At 39.6% G+C, this 20,244-nt stretch overlaps 1 protein-coding gene across 1 annotated transcript in view; it reads left to right on the top strand.

Annotated features, from left to right (window-relative positions):
- MET (MET proto-oncogene, receptor tyrosine kinase) overlaps positions 1 to 20,244 on the top strand; it is a 128,359-nt gene that overhangs the window by 61,092 nt on the left and 47,023 nt on the right. The window contains exons 3-4 of the mRNA XM_030857616.2: positions 8,658 to 8,849; positions 19,232 to 19,366. Coding sequence (XP_030713476.1) covers positions 8,658 to 8,849; positions 19,232 to 19,366 — 327 coding nt within the window. The remainder of the gene's footprint in view (positions 1 to 8,657; positions 8,850 to 19,231; positions 19,367 to 20,244) is intronic.

Here is a 20,244-nt window from a genome sequence, read left to right as displayed (position 1 = left end):
ACTCTCACCACTGTTATTCAACATAGTTTTGGAGGTTTTAGCCACAGCAACCACAGAAGAAAAAGAAATAAAAGGAATCCAAATCAGAAAAGAAGAAGTAAAGCTGTAACTGTTTGCAGGTGACATGATACTATACATAGGGAATCCTAAAGATGCTACCAGAAAACTACCAGAGCTAATCAATGAATTTGGTAAAGTAGCAGGATACAACGTTAAGGCACAGAAATCTCTGGCATTCCTATACACTAATGATGAAAAATCTGAAAGTGAAATTAAGAAAACACTCCCATTTACCATTGCAACAAAAAGAATAAAATAACTAGGAATAAACCTACCTAAGGAGACAAAAGACCTATATGCAGAAAATTATAAGACACTGATGAAAGAAATTAAAGATGATACAAATAGATGGAGAGATATACCATGTTCTTGGACTGGAAGAATCAACATTGTGAAAATGACTATACTACCCAAAGCAAACTACAGAGTCAATGCAATCCCTATCAAACTACCACTGGCATTTTTCACAGAACTAGAACAAAAAAATTCACAATTTTTATGGAAACACAAAAGACCCTTAATAGCCAAAGCAATCTTGAGAGTGAAAAACGGAGCTGGCGGAATAAGGCTTCCTGACTTCAGACTATACTACAAAGCTACAGTAATCAAGACAATATGGTACTGGCACAGAAACAGAAATATAGATCAATGGAACAGGATAGAAAGCCCAGAGGTAAACCCATGCACATATGGTCACCTTATCTTTGATAAAGGAGGCAAGAATGTAGAGTGGAGAAAAGACAGCCTCTTCAATAAGTGGTGCTGGGAAAACTGGACAGCTACATATAAAAGAATGAAATTAGAACACTTCCTAACACCACACACAAAAATAAACTCAAAATGGATTAAAGACCTAAATGTAAGGCCAGACACTATAAAACTCTTAGAGGAAAACATAGGCAGAACACTCTGTGACATAAATCACAGCAAGATCCTTTTTGCCCCACCTCCTAGAGAAATGGAAATAAAAACAAAAATAAACAAATGGGACCTAATGAAACTTAAAGCTTTTGCACAGCAAAGGAAACCATAAACAAGGCGAAAAGACAACCCTCAGAATGGGAGAAGATATTTGCAAATGAAGCAACTGACAAAGGATTAATCTCCAAAATGTACAAGCAGCTCATGCAGCTCAATATCAAAACAGCAAACAACCCAATCCAAAAATGGGCAGAAGACTTAAATAGACATTTCTCCAAAGAAGATATACCAATTGCCAACAAACACATGAAAGAATGCTCAACATCATTAATCATTAGAGAAATGCAAATCAAAACTTCAACGAGGTATCATCTCTCACCGGTCAGAATGGCCATCATCAAAAAATCTACAAACAATAAATGCTGGAGAGGGTGTGGAGAAAAGGGAACCCTCTTGCACTGTTGATGGTTATGCAAATTGATACAGCCACTATGGAGAACAGTTTGGAGATTCCTTAAAAAACTACAAATAGAACTACCATATGACCCAGCAATCCCACTACTGGGCATATACCCTGAGAAAACCATAATTCAAAAAGAGTCATGTACCAACATGTTCATTGCAGCTCTGTTTACAATAGCCAGGACATGGAAGCAACCTAAGTGTCCATCAACAGATGAACGGATAAAGAAAACGTGGCACATATATACAATGGAATATTACTCAGCCATAAAAAGAAACGAAATTGAGTTATTTGTAGTGAGGTGGATGGATCTGGAGTCTGTCATACAGAGTGAAGTAAGTCAGAAAGAGAAAAACAAATACCGTATGTTAACACATATATATGGAATCTAAAAAAAAAAAAATTGTCATGAGGAACCTAGGGAATAAAGACACAGACCTACTAGAGAATGGACTTGAGGATACGGGGAGGGGGAAGGGTAAGCTGGGACAAAGTGAGAGAGTGGCATGGACATATATACACTACCAAACGTAAAATAGCTAGTGGGAAGCAGCCGCATAGCACCGGGAGATCAGCTCGGTGCTTTGTGACCACCTAGAGGGGTGGGAGGGAGGGAGACGCAAGAGGGAAGAGATATGGGGACTTATGCATATGTATAACTGATTCACTTTGTTATAAAGCAGAAACTAATACACGATTTTAAAGCAATTATACTCCAATAAAGATGTTAAAGAAAAAAAAAGTTGGGGTGGAGAGAGTATTTAATCGGCTCTCTTCACTTTCTTCCCTCCCATTTATTCACTGTTTTCTTTAAAATTTATTTTTATAATGATATAGTAATATATACAAAAGAATAATGTACTATATACATGTATGTATTGTGAGTGTGTATGCAAAATAAAACAGATACTGATTCTCTACCACGAAGCTGAAAAAAGAGAATATTACCAATGCCTTTGAAGGCCTCATGTGTCGCACCCAGTCTTATTCCTACCTTCCTGCCCCAGAAAAGTGGGTAAACAGCAATTGTGAATTGTTCATCTTTCCCTTGCCTTTACTTGTGCTACACATGTGTATAACCTAAACAACGTATTGTACTGGATGATTTTATTTCTTTTTCCCTCTTGACTCAAGTATCTAGAGCTCTATGGTATCTTCCTGTGCCCTTGTACTATCCACTATTCTTATTCTTTGTCACTGTTTCCCCTCCCCCACCCAATAAAACACATTACTTTTTTTTTTTTTTTTTAGCTGAGTGGGGTCTTAGTTGCCTCACGGGCTTTCTCTAGTTGCAGCAAGCGGGGGCTACTCTTTGTTAAGGTGCGCAGACTTCTCATTGCGGTGGCTTCTCTTGTTGCAGAGCACAGGCTCTAGGCGCACAGGCTTCAGTGGTTGTGGCACACAGGCTCAGTAGTTGTGGCTCGCGGGCTCTAGAGCACAGGCTCAGTATTTGTGGTGCACCGGCTTTGTTGCTTCGCGATATGTGGGATTTTCCCAGACCAGGGATCGAACCGTGTTCCTTTCATTGGCAGGCAGATTCTTAACCCCCGCGCCACCAGGGAAGTCCCAAAACACATTACTTCTGTCATTCAAAAGACATCGTAAAGAGAGACTTTAGGAGAGAGCCAGCCTTCAGGTTTACGTGAGCAGGGAGTGGGTGTCAGTGGCCAGCGGGAGGGGGCCATCAGCTGCCAAAGTAAATGCAAGAATCCAAAAATGGGAAGGGTCTTGTGTCAGGATAGTCACTCTGAGATTCCCATGGTGTCCTAGATGGTCACCTGACCATCTTAATGGAAAATCTTAATGCCTTAGTGGAAAAAAGACTAAGCATGTTAATCAAGGCAGGTTAGGATGTCATACTAAGGAGACTGGACTTTTCCTGCAGGCCTTTGGGAAGCAATTAAAATTTTGAAGAAGGAAGTAACTGCTTCAAGGCAGATGAGATGGGAGACAGGAAGGCCAGTGAGGAACACCTATCCTGGGGCAGGCGTGCAGGGGTGGCTGGAGAGCTGCACAGGAGAGACACTGCAGACAGAGTTGAGCGAGACCTAGAAACTGCTTGGATGTGAGAGATGCTGGAGAAAGATGAGTTGGTGATGGCTGAAATTTCGAGTGACCAGGATGGAATAATGTCATTAACCAAAATAGGTGACAAAGAGGTAAATTTGAGAGCCATGCTAACTAGAGCAGCCCAAAATGCTAGTGGTCATTTCTGTGCCATGGTCCAGAAAATAATGATTAATTCCAGCCTTTCTCTCAGAAAAGGAATCAGGGGTGGGCAAATCTATCAATACATTTCCTTCTTTGAAGCGTTGTGGGTTTACGTGTTAAATGATAACTTTCGTTAAGTGATTCCAACTCTCTTAGAGTTACAACTTCCCTAACTTTCAGTTTCTCATACATAAAGTGAGGGACTGGAGTAAGATGGTCTCTAAGGCCCTTTCCATTTTTCTAATTGTACAACTCTCGGAACTTTGCCCAGAATAGTAAACAGTAGCAAAAGCAATTCATGAGCTTGAGAGTCAGAGAGAGTTAAATTCGAATGCCTGTTCCAGTGTGAACCTGTGGCCACCACCTTTGGCTGCCCTGCGTCTCCTCCTGAAACTCAGTGTGATAAAACCTCCCAGGGCTGCTGTGAGTCTGCTTGTACGTGAAAATGCCCAACTCAGTGCCTGGCACAGTGTAGGTGCAGGGTAAAGATTGATTTCCTCCCTCCCTTCCTTCCTTCCTTCCTTCTTCCTCCCTTTGTTACCAAAGAGAGAGCATTAGTCTGGCTCCTCAACTGGTGCTGGGGGAAAACTTTCTCTGTAGGCTCTTCTGCAGTGCCCCAAAGCAGCTGTTGTACCAGAGAACTGCTTTTCACCAGATATGTTCACTTTTACCCCCAAACACGAGACCTTTGGCTTTAAGAGAAGCACGAGTGGCAAGGAGAGGGTAGTGGGTCTGTAGTTGTTCTTCCAGCTGGACACAGTCCCACTCCAACATCACACCAGGAACTGTGTGTAAAGTGGTGAGAAGTCACCCCATCTTTCCTGCACAAATGAGCAACAAACACGTTCACTCGTTACCTGTAAGGGACATGGTGAATCAGATGGAGTATTTACAAGATACCTTACCTTTGCAATGCTGAGAATTTAAACCAAGGCTCCCTCTAATAGTTAAAGGTCTAACTATTCAAGCATAACGACAGCCCGCAGCTCTGTAAGCCAGTTCCTGCCACACTGACCCCAGGCGTCGAGTTTATCAGGATTCTCAGCAGGAAGAGACAAGGAGTAGTCCCCCTCTCCTGCAGTGAACACTGGAATGTTACGTTTTCCTCGAAGTTAGTGCCCCTCTCCTGCAGATCTCAGCTGAGGAGAAAATGAAAAAGAAAAAGGTTGGGGTCCCCTGGCTTCTGAAATTTGAATGCCACTTGACCCTGACATGATGTTGGGTTTTCGGCTCCATTGCACAATTTTTTAAGATCAAGGAGCTCTGTACATCCTATTCCAACATTGTTCAGTGTTTCTATACTTTGGAATTTGTTTGTGGGGGGGTGGGGGACAGGAATCCCTCTCAGTCCTTGAGGAAGTACCATTTAGAGACCTTACTGTTTCCTGAAGGAGAAGCCTTGAAGTGTGGAGTATAAATATTGCATTAACTCTGATGCAGAGTTCTACACTTATTAAGCCTTACATGTGAGAAAACAGACACATAGAAGCTAAAGTTCTGGTCCTGTTTCTCTCCCTTCATTTAGAAAAGATCAGTGAGGTCCTGCAGGTTTGCAGACACTCAGATGCATCTAAACCTCTGTTCTCCAGCTCGCCCTATTCAGCAAGGCAGACCACAAAGCAAGCTGGGGAGGCAAATGAGCTTTATGCCTGGTTACTTTGCAAACTGGAGTATAATTGCATTCATTTTTCAGCAGGCAGTTGTTAAATACCTACAGTGTGCTAGGCAGTGTACACAGTGGGGATAAAAGATAAATGAGACAGTTCCTGGACTCTTGTTGATAGTAGGCTGCTACTAGTTTACAATCTAAGACTCTACTCCACAATTTGCCAATTGTTTTATATGCTGATGAATCCATCATATCTCCACCAGCACCGAACCCCAAGTCAAGTCTGAGGCTTTAAAGTTCCCAGAATGCCACCTAGACATTGGAAAAAAGGGAGAACAAGAAATGAACAAAATCACAGAAGCTGACTCTGAAGAGCAGCCACCTCTGTAACGGAATACTTCAGAAGGGCTTTGATTTAAAAATGTCCTCTGCTCCTTTAAGAAGCTTCCCTGGTTCTAGCACTCTCTGCAAAATGGATGATTGATCACCAATGGAAACTTAATTACCAATTAATTGGTAACTATTGAACTGACAGTACATCTCAGTTATCTGCTACTCCTCAGAGCAATCTATAGCACTTTAGTGAAGAAAAGTTTCCAATTAAATAGTAAAATAGCACTCATAAATATATCAAAAAATGTCTAGAACTAGAACATCTTATTAAAAGTCATAGGTTTAGCATCTCTGAGACTCTCTGTTTGCTAACGTATCACCATTTAAAATAAAAAAGTAGCTGTTGCTGTATAAAACAGGATGTTAGGTGATATTTAACCATAAAAGTTAATACATGTAAGAACTTTGCATTCTATGTGACAGAAGTTTGACATTAAGGAGTAAGGTTATTTTACATAAGGGTAACTAAATTTTTTATTTCAGTTTGTTCTTAAGCACTAAGTTGGTTTGAAATATGCTCTAACAACTTTCTGATTATTACAAATATAATAGGACAATAATAGAAAATCTCTAATCTTCAAATCATTTTCCTGGACTTGTAGCTACATACAAAGATGTGTAAAACTGAGCTGTTTCTCTCTTTCTTCAAGTTAGACTTTGTCTTCTTTATACACCTTCTTGCCCCCCATTATCTTCCCCAAAGTTACCAATTTGCAATGATCTTGTCAGGACAGTCGGGGTCAGTCACTCCATTTGTCCCTTATAAACTCATAAACTATCCCTATTCCTGAAAAAAAAAATAGCTTTAGTAATATTGGTTCATATCTTCACACTCATTCCCCATCTACCCATAATTGATTTACTTACTTGTTCATTTATTCAATTAGTATTTATTAAACATCTACTATGTGTGATATTTCATCTACTACTAGCAATACAGTGGTAAACAAGCAGGGTCCCTAAAGACAGGGAGCCACTTGGGAGAAGTCTCACATCACTCTTATATCACACAAGCGAATAGTAGTTGCAGCTATAATGAGTGCTATTTCACATAGTAAATGGTATTATGACAGTCTATAATAGAAGCATTTGACCTAGATATTGGGGTCAGGGCAGGCCTTCTGAGGAACTGATGACAAGCTGAGATCTGAAGGAGGCATTGGAGGTGGAAGGAGCATTCCAGGCAGAGGGAACAGCATGTGCAGAGGCCCTGTCATGGAGGACACATAGCTATTTAGAGAACTAAGAGAAGGCCAGCTCACTGGAGCATAGAGAGCAAGGAAGAACACAGCGCAGGGTGAGTCTGGAGAATTTGAGCAGGAACCAGATGATGCAGGATCCAATGGGGCATGTTAAAAGTTTTGTCCTTGATCCCGAAGAGCAGTGGGGAAATGTTCAGTGTTTTAAGCAGAGTGACATGATGAGATTTGTGGTTTAAAAAGAAAATTTGGCTGCAGTGTGGAGAATGGACCTAGAAAGAGATTAGATGAGATTGGACGGGGCAGGTCCAGTTAAGAAGCCATTGTCATAGTTCAGGAAAGGATGGAGGTGCCTTCGATGAAGGTTGCCGTGGTAGAGATAGAGAAAACTGTAGAGACCCAGGAGATATTTAGAAAGTGCAATTGATGGGAATTGGTGATGGACTGTGTATGGGGAGGAATGACGGATGACACTTAGATTTCTGACTTGTGCACCTGGAGAAATGGTGCAGCCATTTGCTGGGGTGCATTATATCACAAGGTCAGGCATGGGGGAAGATTGTGTTTTCTACTTTGGTCATGTTGAGCCTGAGGTCTTTGAGACATCTGAGTTCAGATTTCATAGGCAGTTTGATAAACGCACAGTCAGCTCAGAGGAGCAAGTTAGCCTGGAGGTACAAATGTGAGTGTCAACTAAATAGAGTAAAACTGAGATATCCTGGGTGGGGAGTATGAAGAGTGAGTGAGCAGAGGAGCAGCCCTAGGATGGAGTCTTGAGAAACTCTAACATTGACAGGCAAGCATGGATGGTCCTGCAAAGGAGACAAATGTTACAATCTGAGAAGTAGTAGAAGGAAGACCAGCAGACTGAAGTGTCAAGGTGAAGGGAGGGATCCATAGTACTTAAATTGTCATGTATTAGTGAACAATATTCTTTAAATCCTTTCACTTAAAGTTAAAGCTAAAAGATAAATACCTGATTTAGTGGTAATTGCCTTTTAGTTAGCTGGTTAACAAAGCGTTTGATGCACAACTTTTACATTTTTGGAGCCTTTCACCATAATGAGGACAAATACTCTGTGTTCTCTGTGCTGGGTTCTATTATAAGAGATTTCTGTAAACTAGCTCATTTAATCTTTACAACAGCTCTGTAAGGTAAGTACATTTCTGTAATTCTCTCAATTTTACAAATGGAGGAACTATAACAGAGATAACATGGATTTCACAAACACAGGGAGGTTATAGAAATTACATACAACGAGTAACCATTAAGGACCAGGGTTCAATGCAGGCACCTAGGTCTGGAGTCTGTGCTCTGCCACTTCCCCATGAATTATCCGCACCACCCCACTGCGCACAAATGCACACGTTTTAAAATACAATGTCCTAGTGTGATTCTGACATTTATGATTATTCGAGTTGATATTCATCTCATTGGACTTGCCTGCTAGAAGCATTACCTTCATATGCAGGCCTGAAACATTCATAGTTTTGTTTTTCTTTTACTAGCATCAGCTAAGTTCCATTTTTATGTACGTACATATCAAACCATGATACAAACTGTGAGGGAAAGATTTGCCCCTGGTTTTAGAGTCTGTATATACACAGCAGCACCTACTGGTACTAGAGTCATTTAGGTCACTAGAATTGTTTCTGCCTCTCCGGGACTATTTGTGTATTTGCAAACTGTCTATTATCCTTGCCATTCCCTCCAAGCTCTAAAAAGACACACCAAAAAGGTTTCTTAATAGCTTGCTCACATCTGGACTCACATTAATTCTATGACCATATTTTATTCCAGACACTTTTGAGAAATTCATCAGGCTGCGAAGTGCGCAGTGATGAATACCGAACGGAGTTTACCACAGCTTTGCAGCGCGTTGACTTATTCATGGGCCAGTTCAACCAAGTCCTCTTAACATCTATATCCACCTTTATTAAAGGAGACCTCACCATCGCTAATCTTGGAACGTCAGAGGGTCGATTCATGCAGGTACATACTTTCTGAGAGTGGCTGTGTCTGTTTTATCTGGTGTTATGCAGTTAATTTCCTTCTCTTTTTACAGTAAGGTGTTTGCAAATACTGTAAGTGAGAATCACAGTGGAAGCTAGAGGCATAGACTGAAAGCAAAACAATGAAGCTTGGTCCACTTTTTATGAAATGTATGGCCTATTTTCCGTTGTTAAATTCTTAAAGCTTTCAGTTTAAATGTGGTTGCTTTAATTTTCTTGCCTGGAATGGTTTGGGGGTTTTTTTTCCATTCATGATTTCTATCACATGATTGGAAAATAAAATGAAACAATTAAAGCGCTTCCAGGCGATGTTTTCCTATTTCAAGGGAAGCTACGGATCAAAAGAGAGCTATTGTGTGAACCGTGCATCTCCATGAGAAGAAACATTCACATCATTGAGAAATATTGGCAGGAGTTAGGAAGGGACGTTATCATCAAAATCCCATTGTAACTCCAGTTCTCCTGATTCTGCAAAATGATGGGATCAGACACAAAAAAGTGCAAACACTGGGGAAAGAAGATCCGGATTTTGTTAAGAAATACCTTTAATGGATAGCAACAGTATTTCCATACAATAAAAGTTCACATTTCAGACTTGCAGTTATCGTGTCCCCTAGATACAAGAACCCTAGCACTTTGCAGAAATTAAAATGCTCTCGTGTTGGGTCTGTTTTGCTGCTTTAATAGTTATTGGTAGTGCTTTCAACATGAGTTCATTAGTAGATTCTTGGTTAAGGCACAGTGACGATGGTATCTATTGGAAATGTTGACTTTCCACAAAGACTAGAAATTTCTTTTAAAGAAGGATGTTTATTTCATAATCATCTGACATAATTAACAGCCCAGTCCGGCAATGACTTTTAGTAAACGAATTGAGGACGATGATGTTTTCCTATGACTTGCCCATCTGTACATTCTCTATCTGTGTTCTTTAACAAATATACACTGTCTTATAGCAGTCTGGGTACTGATCAAATGTTTTTCTTCTACTAGTGGGCATGGTGGAATTTTTTCAAAATCATGAAACGTGTAAATACAACTTTCCCACCTCAAAATGAATCATATATTGTAGATCCTGTTATCTAAATAATCCCACACTTGGTCTCCCCTCCTCCTATTGCTTCACAATTAACTACACTTTTGCTCCCACTCCCCCAGCCCAGTGTTCTTATTCACCCACTTCAGAACATTCAATGCTGTCCTTAACTCCTCAAAATGTGAAGGAGAGATGCCCAGTCTCCTCCCACACAGACAAGCACTCTAACATATTTGAAATATGATCGTACCTATTATCCTTGTAAAATGTGTTTGTTATGTGATGTTTATATGTGTTTTTAGTTCACGTTGATGTTATTCTGTAGAATTCCAAGAAAAATCTAAAGGAGGATGACTGAATTCCTCTATTGAATTCCTATTGTGTTCACTATGTTGATTTGCTTCCCTTTATCTTTTTTCTGCTTTTCTTTTTTTCTTAATTGTCTAATACCTCACCAATCCAGTTCCATATTAATAAACTTTCTACAGTCACTTTAGGTCTGACACTTTTTCACATCATAAGGTTCCTAGCCTATTTCCAGATTCTAAAGAATTCCATTTTTAGATAGATTGCTTTAATAGCTAAGTAAATTCTACTGTGTGACAGATTTCACAACCCAAGTGATATGTTATATACATCAGTCTCATTATAATAGAAATGCTTTAACATTTCTATTAAAAATGTAACAAATGTTTTATTCTTGTCTCCCAGCATTTTCATAAAAGAAGCCATAGTACACCTTTGCATCCATAACACCAAAGATGAAAATAAGTATATGAGTAGATATTTATTTTATGAAAAGCACTGATATCCTTGATTTTTTTTTTAAACCAGGTGGCTCTTAATTCATCAAATATGTATCAAGAAGGTACTAACTTTGCTTTACTAGGCAAGTAAGTGCAGCAAAGGAAGCAGTGACACAGAACCTGCCTCTGAGGAACTGAAATTTCAGTAGGGGAAATAAAAACATGTATCTGACACGAAGAGTAGAGAAAACAAAGACATAAAAAACACAGGGCTACTGAAACCCACAAAGAGAGGATCTCTTTCTCTGACACTTGCCCAGAAGAATTCCATTTAGTAAAATTTTATGTAAATAAACCTCAACCATTTAAAGGATAAAAGAGTCAACATCACTGAAACCCAGTTTGTTTACAGCAAATAAAGTGGAGGCGGAGTCAGGAGTGCAGCAGAAATTTGGGGACCATCCAGCTTAATCTATCCAAGCGGTAACCTGCCAAGTTCTGTAAATGTTTTGACTGCACTGAAGTGCTGAATCTGTGGCCAAGCCTAAGTTTCTACAACCCATGTTTTAATAATACTATGAAGTTTCTGTTACAATATAGAAGGGACATAATTTTCCCAAAGACAGCTGCCATACATGAAAAGGAATAGAAAAATGATTTTACTTCCTTCCTACCCTGAAGCCTAAAGGCAAAGTTGCTTTGCAAATGTTTTCTCCCAAGAGTTTGCAGCTGTTTCTGCCTTTCCTATTGTGCTTATGTTCAACTCTGACTGGGAATACAAGCTTCAGCCCCAGCTGTCGGGTGCAAAGTGAATCAGGTATTTCACAGTGGTTATTTGATTAGAAAGAATTATATTGTTTAGCTAACAATATTATACGTATGGAAGAGAAGACATTTTTGACATGTTTTTAACATTTAAACGTGTAACTTACACAGGTGCAGCTATGTCTAAATATACTAATGTGTACATACATTCAAGTCTATCTGTAGAGCTATGTCAGTGTAGATATAGATTTCAAAAACAGTTTTTATTTGTGTGATCACTCTGGGATGCTCTGAAGTAAAATAATATGATAAGCAATGTTTGAGATAGTATAAGTAAACAGTAAGAACACGCCTTCTTACGAATTTTGGAGGCAGAGCGGATGTAGAAAAGAACAAGGCTGGGGAACATGAGCACAGTGTGCAGGGCTACATGGGAGAGGGAAGCAGGATACTCATGAAGATCACAGGACTAATCACAGGGATTGCCCACATCTCCCCTTCTGAGCTCCTCATCTAATCTACATCCAAAAACAATGCTTGCTTGATTTTTTTTTTACAGCACTTATATAAGGCCTTTAATCTCTAGATGCAAGCATCGTTATTAAAATATTTGTGCATGACTGTCAGGCCAGGGAGAGCAAGTGGATGGGGGTGGGGTGGGAGTGGGGAGGCACTTTCAAGACTTGTTGCAAGTTCAGCTCCACATTCACTGGGCAGCTACCTTGTCTATATACAGTGGCCACTGCCTGAGCACTGTCACAGATTTCATTAGGTTCTTTGGCATTATCCTTGCTCTTCTCCCATCACCCTTTCCCCTCTCCCCAATTCCTTGATGCTGTTACCACCCATAACCCCTTTTCTCTTGTGCCTCTTAACTGGACTAGTTGGTCTTAAGCAAGAAACTTCAAGAGGTAGGGACCACCTAAAAAGACATCGTTAGCTCATGATCATTACTTATGACCATCACTTAAAGGATTATGTTAGTAATCAGTGAACTTGACAATAATTACTCACTTCTAGTAAGAAGAATCGATTCATCTATTGACCTCCTGTCTCTAAATTTCTTCAGTTCCTGTGCTGCCATCATGGCATGTCAGTGCTTTGTGCTCGAAGCCTGCAGCATACATTTCATTTGGGATTACTGCTATTTTAGACTATGTAGACACAGATCATCAACTCATCAGTGCTGTGAGCAGCCTGCAGAGACACAGCCAAACAAAGCTTGAACTTGAACATTCCTTTTCAGCGATTGCTAACTTACCCGTCTCCTTTATAAAATGCTCAGATAAAAATATCATCTGCCTGTTTTTAAGGTGCACATCATTGATTTAGTTACATCTCTAAAGAATGGTAGCTTTGCTATATTTCTTTAGAGGAAAATATACTTCATGGGTTCTGAAATTTCTTTTGGGAGAAAAAGTACCTGTTGTAAATAATAATTTCAGAGTTATGTCCATAACAAAAAATTAAGCCCAGCTCGTATATAGTCTCCTAAAATGAATTAATGCATGGTCTTGAAATATATATATCTTATAAACTCTTATAGCATAGAAACTTAAAACACCATACATATTTGAAACCATGGGAAAGTGCTAACCTTTTGTTTGTTTTGGGTTTTTTGGTAGCAGGGAATAACTGGACTTTCTTGTTTGGGTGCTTATTTGAAAAAATGGAGAGACATTTTAAAACAGAAAATATATTTATCAGTAGTTTTTTCAAAATTCAGACAGATATACTCTATATATAGATTGGCGAATCCCACAATCATTGTATTTGGAATACTGATTTGAAAGTATTGGATTTTTTTTAATTTTTACAAATTTACTAGCTTATTTGGTTTTTAGATGCTTGAAATTTTTTACAAAGTTCTCAGTTTGGTATTGACTCATTTTGACTCACTCTGACTCATTTCAAAAAGTTGAAACACACATACACATCGGTATTATAATCATTAAAAAAATTGTTTTACTTTTTGTACATACCTGGCCTTTATAGTGTCAGGTTGGTATAGAAGCTCTTGTGCCCACTTACCAAAAAAAGAGTGAAAGAACAGAGCAAAGTTTCATTTAATTCAACTTTTGCCACCTGGTACTTTGTTTTACTACTTCTAATTTTGAGTTGTCAGCACCAATCAGCAATTTCCACTTCTTATGTTTCATTTTTTTAATTCCAGAAAATTAGATGTTTACCTTGGTTGAAACAAAACTCTTTATATCTGATTTCTTTCTAAACAAATACCGATTTCTCTCACATACTTAAGATATACACCTATAGCTGGTGTTTTAGTCAGTTCGGGCTGTTGTAGCAAATTACCATAGACTAGGTGGCTTAAAAAAACAAACATTTATTTCTCACAGTTCTGGAGGCTGAGAATTCCAAGATCAAGGTGCCAGCAGATCTGGAGTCTAATGAGGGCCTGCTTCCGGGTCCACAGATTGCCATCTTCTCACTGTGTCCTCACGTGGTGGAAAGAGGGCACGAGAACTCTCTGGGGTCCCATTTATAGGGCACTTACCTCATTCATGAGAGCTTCACCCTCACGACCTAAGCAGCATCCAAAGGCCTCATCTCTTCACACCATCACACTGAGGATTAGGATTTCAACATAGGAACTTGGGGGGGGGGACACAAATATTCAGTACATTGCAAAAGGCATCAGAAACCATACCTTGAAAATGCAAACCAAACTCTTGAAGGTTATCTAAATGTCTGAAGCATTAAAAAAAAAAACCATCCCTTCATCAAGGCTTACGTAGGCTTATTATTTCAGTCTATTCATATGTTTAAGCAATAGATATGCCTTTTGGACCTACTATGTGCCAGATCTGTACTAGAAACTAGAGAGAAAGCAGACTCATTTCCTGGATCTGTAAGTTCACATCCAGTTATAACCCAGTTTGTTTATTAATGGTGTCATCTCCTTCACTTACATTTTTTTTTCCCTCTCTCAATCCACTGGGGAACGTGCTGCATCTCCCACTCTGCTTCTCCTAGTCAGAATCCATTTTTGTTTCTTCTACCCCTCCCCCACCTCCAGCCTCTCTAGATCTCTGTTTTACAAAAGTCCAGTCTGACCATGAGGTATGTTCTTCAGAGAACTGGTTGGGAGGCTGAGCAGGTGATGCCCAAGTGTCAGTCTCAGGCAGGAGGAATGGATGGAAGGCTGTGAACCTTCAGAAGTAAACTTGTCTTTTACTTAATTTAAGGAAACATTTTGCAGATAAATACAAACCAAAACCACAATGAAGTACCACTTCACACCTACTAGGATGGCTATAATCAAGAAAACAGAAAATAACAAATGTCAGTAAGGATGTGAAGAAATTGGAACACTCATACATTGCTGATGGGAATGTAGAATTATGCATCCCATATGGAAAATGGTCTGGCGGTTCCTCAAAAGGTTAAACATAGAGTTACCGTTGAGACCCAACAATTCCACTCCTAGGTATATATCCAACAGAAGTGAAAATATATATTCTCACCAAAAGTTAGACTTGGATGTTCCTAGCAGCATTATTCACAGTAGCCAAAAAGTAGAAACAACCCAATGTCCATCAACTGATAAATGGATAAATAAAATATAGTATATTCATACAAAGGAATATTATTTGGCAATAAAAAGGAATGACGTACTGATACATACTCTAACATGGATGAACCTTGAAAACATTAAGTGAAAGAAGCCAGTTACAAAAGACCACATATTGTAGGGTTCCATTTACATGAAATGTCCAGAATAGGAAAATCTGGGGAGATAGAAAGTGGATTAGTGGTTGCCAGGAACTGGAGGGTATGACGGGCTAGGGTGGATGATGGCTAAGGGGTGTGGGGTTTCTGAGGTAATGAAAATATTCCAAAATTAGTTGTGAAGATGGTTGCACAAATCTGTGAATATGCTAAAAACCACTGAATTGTCTACTTTAAAAAAATGAGGAGAAAAACCACGTATCTCACGTTATGTGAGAAACAATATCTCATGTTAAATTGTATTCATCCTTCCTAAAGAAAATTAAATTCTATAACAGTTTAATCAAAAGTAGAACTCTGGGGCTTCCCTGGTGGTGCAGTGGTTGAGTGTCCACCTGCCAATGCAGGGGACACGGGTTGGTGCCCCGGTCTGGGAAGATCCCACATGCCACGGAGTGGCTGGGCCCGTGAGCCAGGGCCGCTGAGCCTGCGCATCCGGAGCCTGTGCTCCGCAACGGGAGAGGCTACAACAGTGAGAGGCCCGTGTAATGCAAAAAATAAAAATAAAAAATAGAACTCTGTCTGTGGGGTGAAGAGGTCTGGCCTTTATGTATTTATAGATATATTACATAGAATTACTTTGTTCAGGGTCATGAATTTAGGGCCCTAGCCACAAGGTTTTATTTTATTTTTACATATATTTCTTCCCCTGTCCTCCCCCAGGTAATTTGAGATCATAGCCACCACAGTCAAGTAAATTCAGATTCCTCCCTACTCCCTCACCCTAGTCTTGTATTTTCAAGAACATTAAAGAAAATGGTTTTGAGAACTAAACACTAAAGATTAGTTGTCACAGTAGAAACTCAAAAGATAGTTGCCAGTCTTCTATTTCTTGCTCATTGTCCTAAGACTGCCAGGTGATTTATCATAAGAATTAAATTTAAATGCTGGATTCTGTTCTGTCCTTAGAAATATCTCCATGACAACCAAAAGGAACTCCTAACTTCTTGCAAACATTGCTTCGGGAGTATTTTGAGAGTTAAAGTGGTTACCCACTCATTTAGAATTCTGGCAATAAGAGAAAGTGAGGAATTAATGATAGAAACAATAGCAATAGGTATCCCTCCAGAGAAAGGGCTAATGATCAACTAAAAATGTATCTGCATCTGTGATATGACCTCTGCTTGAAACTCCAAGCAGTCGTCTCACTTTTCCACACAGCCTTCCTGTCTTCTCTGGTTCATTCCTTTTTCTATAACAAGCCACACTTATCCTAGCTCATGATCAAAAGTTGAGCTTGCCAGCTGTACTAATAACATTTCCTCTGTGCCGTCAAAAACTAGTTAGATGTGGAGTCTTTCTCCTTAGGCACACTTAACTTGTGCAGCCAAGATTACTGAAACAAGGAGTATTTGGCAAGGCAAATATATTGTGAAATTTGTTTTAACGCTTTGACTCATAAGTGGCTCTTGGGAGCTCAGAGTTGAAGTTTTTTATTGGTATTTACTCTGGTGCTCCAAGAGTAGATCAGTTGAGTGTTTAAAAAGAGGTCAAGCAAACAGATTCTGGCATGAGATAAAGCTCCTTGGAAACCTGACTCTTGTACTTTCTAGCTGAGATTCTCTGTCATCTTTTCTTTATGGAAAACAATAGTACCGGGCTTCCCTGGTGGCGCAGTGGTTGAGGGTCCGCCTGCCGATGCAGGGAACACGAGTTCGTGCCCCGGTCCGGGAAGATCCCACATGCCGCGGAGCGGCTGGGCCCGTGAGCCATGGCCGCTGAGCCTGCGCGTCCGGAGCCTGTGCTCCACAACGGGAGAGGCCACAACAGTGAGAGGCCCGCGTACCAAAAAAAAAAAAAAAAAAAAAAAAAACAATAGTACCTACCCTGTAGGATTATTGTGAGGAGTAAATAAAATACCCATTTAAAGGCTCAGTTACCATCATATATGGTGTTCTTCAGACAAAAAGTCTTAACTGGTAATGCACCAAATCAATCTATCCAAGTTCCAGAGGTGCAAAGAGCTCCTTTATGAAAAGAGTAATGTTAATCCTTTCTGGGAAATGAATATTTGGATGGGCTTAAGATAGTTGATAAAGTCAAAGATGATGACCTATTAATTAAGAAGGGATTTCTTATTATAGATAGGGGAAATGATATTAAAGAGAGCAAGAAGATAGGAGACAAAACAGTAGGAGGAGGTGACTGTTATGTAGCAGGTCTGAATAGAATGGAAGGTATAAGAGAGACAGAAACAAAATGCAAATACCTATAGGCAGGTTCAGAGGGATGAATGATCTCCAGTGAAGTAGAAAGCACAGAATGAGGCAGAGAACAGAGTCAGGTTATTAAGAGAGGCTGGTGTATTGTTTTGGTTTTTACTTGTGTGTGAGAAAATGAAAATTTTTTTCACCTTTTCAGTTTGAAGTGATTGACAACAATCAGGGAAATATGAAAAAATTGGGGGGCAGGGAGGAGTGAGGGGTAGGAAAAACAAAAGGTGGTGAGCACCAGAAGTACGTCAAGATAGAAAAATTGGTTAACTGAAATCTGGATAACTTGGGACAGAAGTTTGGTGTTCTGATAGTCTGCTTGTAACCAGCACCCAAAGGGAGGTAGGACTGGTAATTGAACTTCTTTTTACTTCCTTACAAAAGTCACAAATAACTATTTGGCCCTAAATTTAGGAATAACAGTAGTTTCCATCCTTTCCCATTCTGACCAAATGACCTTCGATCCGTCACTTAACTTCTGTGCAAATATAGCCACCCTGCTTAATGGAGTTGTTTTGAAAGTGTTGAGTGTTTGGGATAGAACAAATGTTAGAAAAAAAATGTCATGGTGTTTAATTTTTATAGTTCTGTGTGAGCGTGGTTGGTTTCTCTATCAACAGTCCACTCTCTGGGAGCAAATTAGGGACTTTGGGAATCTTCCCAAATTGTTTCAGGCAACTTGACTCCTTTATTATACTGAAGAAAAAATTTACTACTGGTTCCCCAAAACATTTGTATGTTGTGTGTTTGTTAGAGTACTACGCAGTTCATTCCCGTTTTATGGATAAGAAAGCTGAGGTAGAAGGAGTAGTTATTTATTATTTAATCCTAATCTCACAGCTGCCCACGTTTGTCCCATGATTTCAAACACATGGCAAATAAACGCACTTTCAGTGAAATGTAAAAGGGTATTTGGATGTCAGGCAATTTCACAAAGTCAATTCCAAGCCCAGAGCTATGCTCAGCCTCCTGTACCCTCCTGTAGATACAACCTTATGCCCTATTTAAGAATGAGAGTCCCTCTGAGTGCTCCTAAACTCTCCTATAGTCTGAGTGTTCATCTCAGATAGTCATCTGATTTTATACCTGGACTTCATTATTACTGGGTTCTAGCAGCTGGGCAGATGGAAATTATATAACTGAGAACCATCCCAAATTAGAAATACCTAACAGCAAGAATCACACCAGTCATCAAACCTCATTTCCAAGGCATTGTTAAAACCATCAGGCCTTATTGTAACACCAGGCCAAGAAGCAGAACTTTAGTTATAATCAAAGTAAAAAAGTATGATGGGACAATGGTCTGTAAGAAATGACAGCACACCATTTCTAAGTTAGCTGAGGGCCTATTTTGACCTCAAAAGATCTATACATATGGCTTAAGAATAGCAAAGCTGGAACCAAATCCAGGTCTCCAGACTTCCCATTCACTACCCTTTCCATTACATCAAGGGAAGCTGCTCAGTGGGGTGAGTCAGGAGACTACATTAAAAAATAATCCAGTATCCTTGTAGCATAAAGGAGGTCTTCTGTGCTTGGCTCTTCCGGTTCCCAATACAATCATGAGGATTTGTCTGCATGTGCTGGCTGATTGACTGGAAGATCTCCTTCCCTAGAAATCATTAAAAGATAATAGGCAAAACTCTGTCTTGGGGGTGCAGATGAATTGTCTTCAAGGCAGGAGATTAGAAGATGTCATATTGATTTACAGTGAGATGAACTGTTGGGCCTATAGTTCAAACACCCATGAGCTCGTCTAATCTGGTATTACCATTATCGTCCACATTTTCCCCTGACAGTATATTTAAACTAAGCTTATTGGACTAAGGGTGCTTTCTGGTTTGTTCCTCAGGTTGTGGTTTCTCGATCAGGATCATTAACCCCACACGTGAATTTTCTCCTGGATTCCCACCCTGTGTCTCCTGAAGCAATTGTGGAGAACCCGCTAAACCAAAATGGCTATACACTCGTTGTCACTGGGAAGAAGGTAAGCCCTGTTCCCCAGGGAGGTTCCATGAATGTGGTTCCTCCTCAGTGGATATTTACAGCCAGTGTCATCTGGTCCTTTTTAACTTCTCTCTTCGTCTGAATTCGCCTCTCTTCTATCAAGTTCTTTCCTGAGTATTCCAGAGATCTTCTGAAATCAAGTTAAATTTTTACTCGGGGAAGATTGGACCTATGTTAGGTCCTCTTCATGATGTGAACTTCTCCTTTTGTCCTCTATTTCTCAATGAGAAGAACAAACACGCAGAATGAGAATTACAGCCCTAAGGGCAGAACTCTAGTGCGCGCAGATAAACCCTGAAGTGTACCTTGGAATCTGACACTGGCCAGTAATCCCTTTTCTCTGAGAGGAGGTGCATTTTGATGCCAGAATGATATGTAAACTTACTTAGAATTTCCCGGGGGTTCAAGTGTGTTTTCCAGCAGCTTAATTTATACTCTTGAGGGATAAATTGGGAGATTGGGATTGACATATACACACTACTATATATAAAATAGAAAATAAAGACCTATATAGCATGGGAACTCTACTCAATACTCTGTAATGACCTATATGGGAAAAGAATCAAACAAAGGGTGGATATATGTGTATGTATAACTGATTCACTTTGCTGTACAGCAGAAACTAACACAACATTGTAAGTCAACTATACGCCAATAAAAATTTTTTAATAAAATAATAAAAATAAAATCATCTCAGACAGAGCAAAATGTCCCAATAAATAGGACCTCTAATATTGCATGGTAATGCTTGTGTTCACTGGACAGTAATGGTAACTTTTATCACATATGCACCAACAGTGGAAGGAAGGAAGAAATTTGTTTTTTTTATTTTAATCACGTAAGCATTATTACGATTAG

Source organism: Globicephala melas, chromosome 9 (assembly GCF_963455315.2).
Source record: "Globicephala melas chromosome 9, mGloMel1.2, whole genome shotgun sequence".
Lineage (NCBI taxonomy): Eukaryota > Metazoa > Chordata > Mammalia > Artiodactyla > Delphinidae > Globicephala > Globicephala melas.
This window is presented reverse-complemented; position numbering and strand designations above follow the sequence as displayed.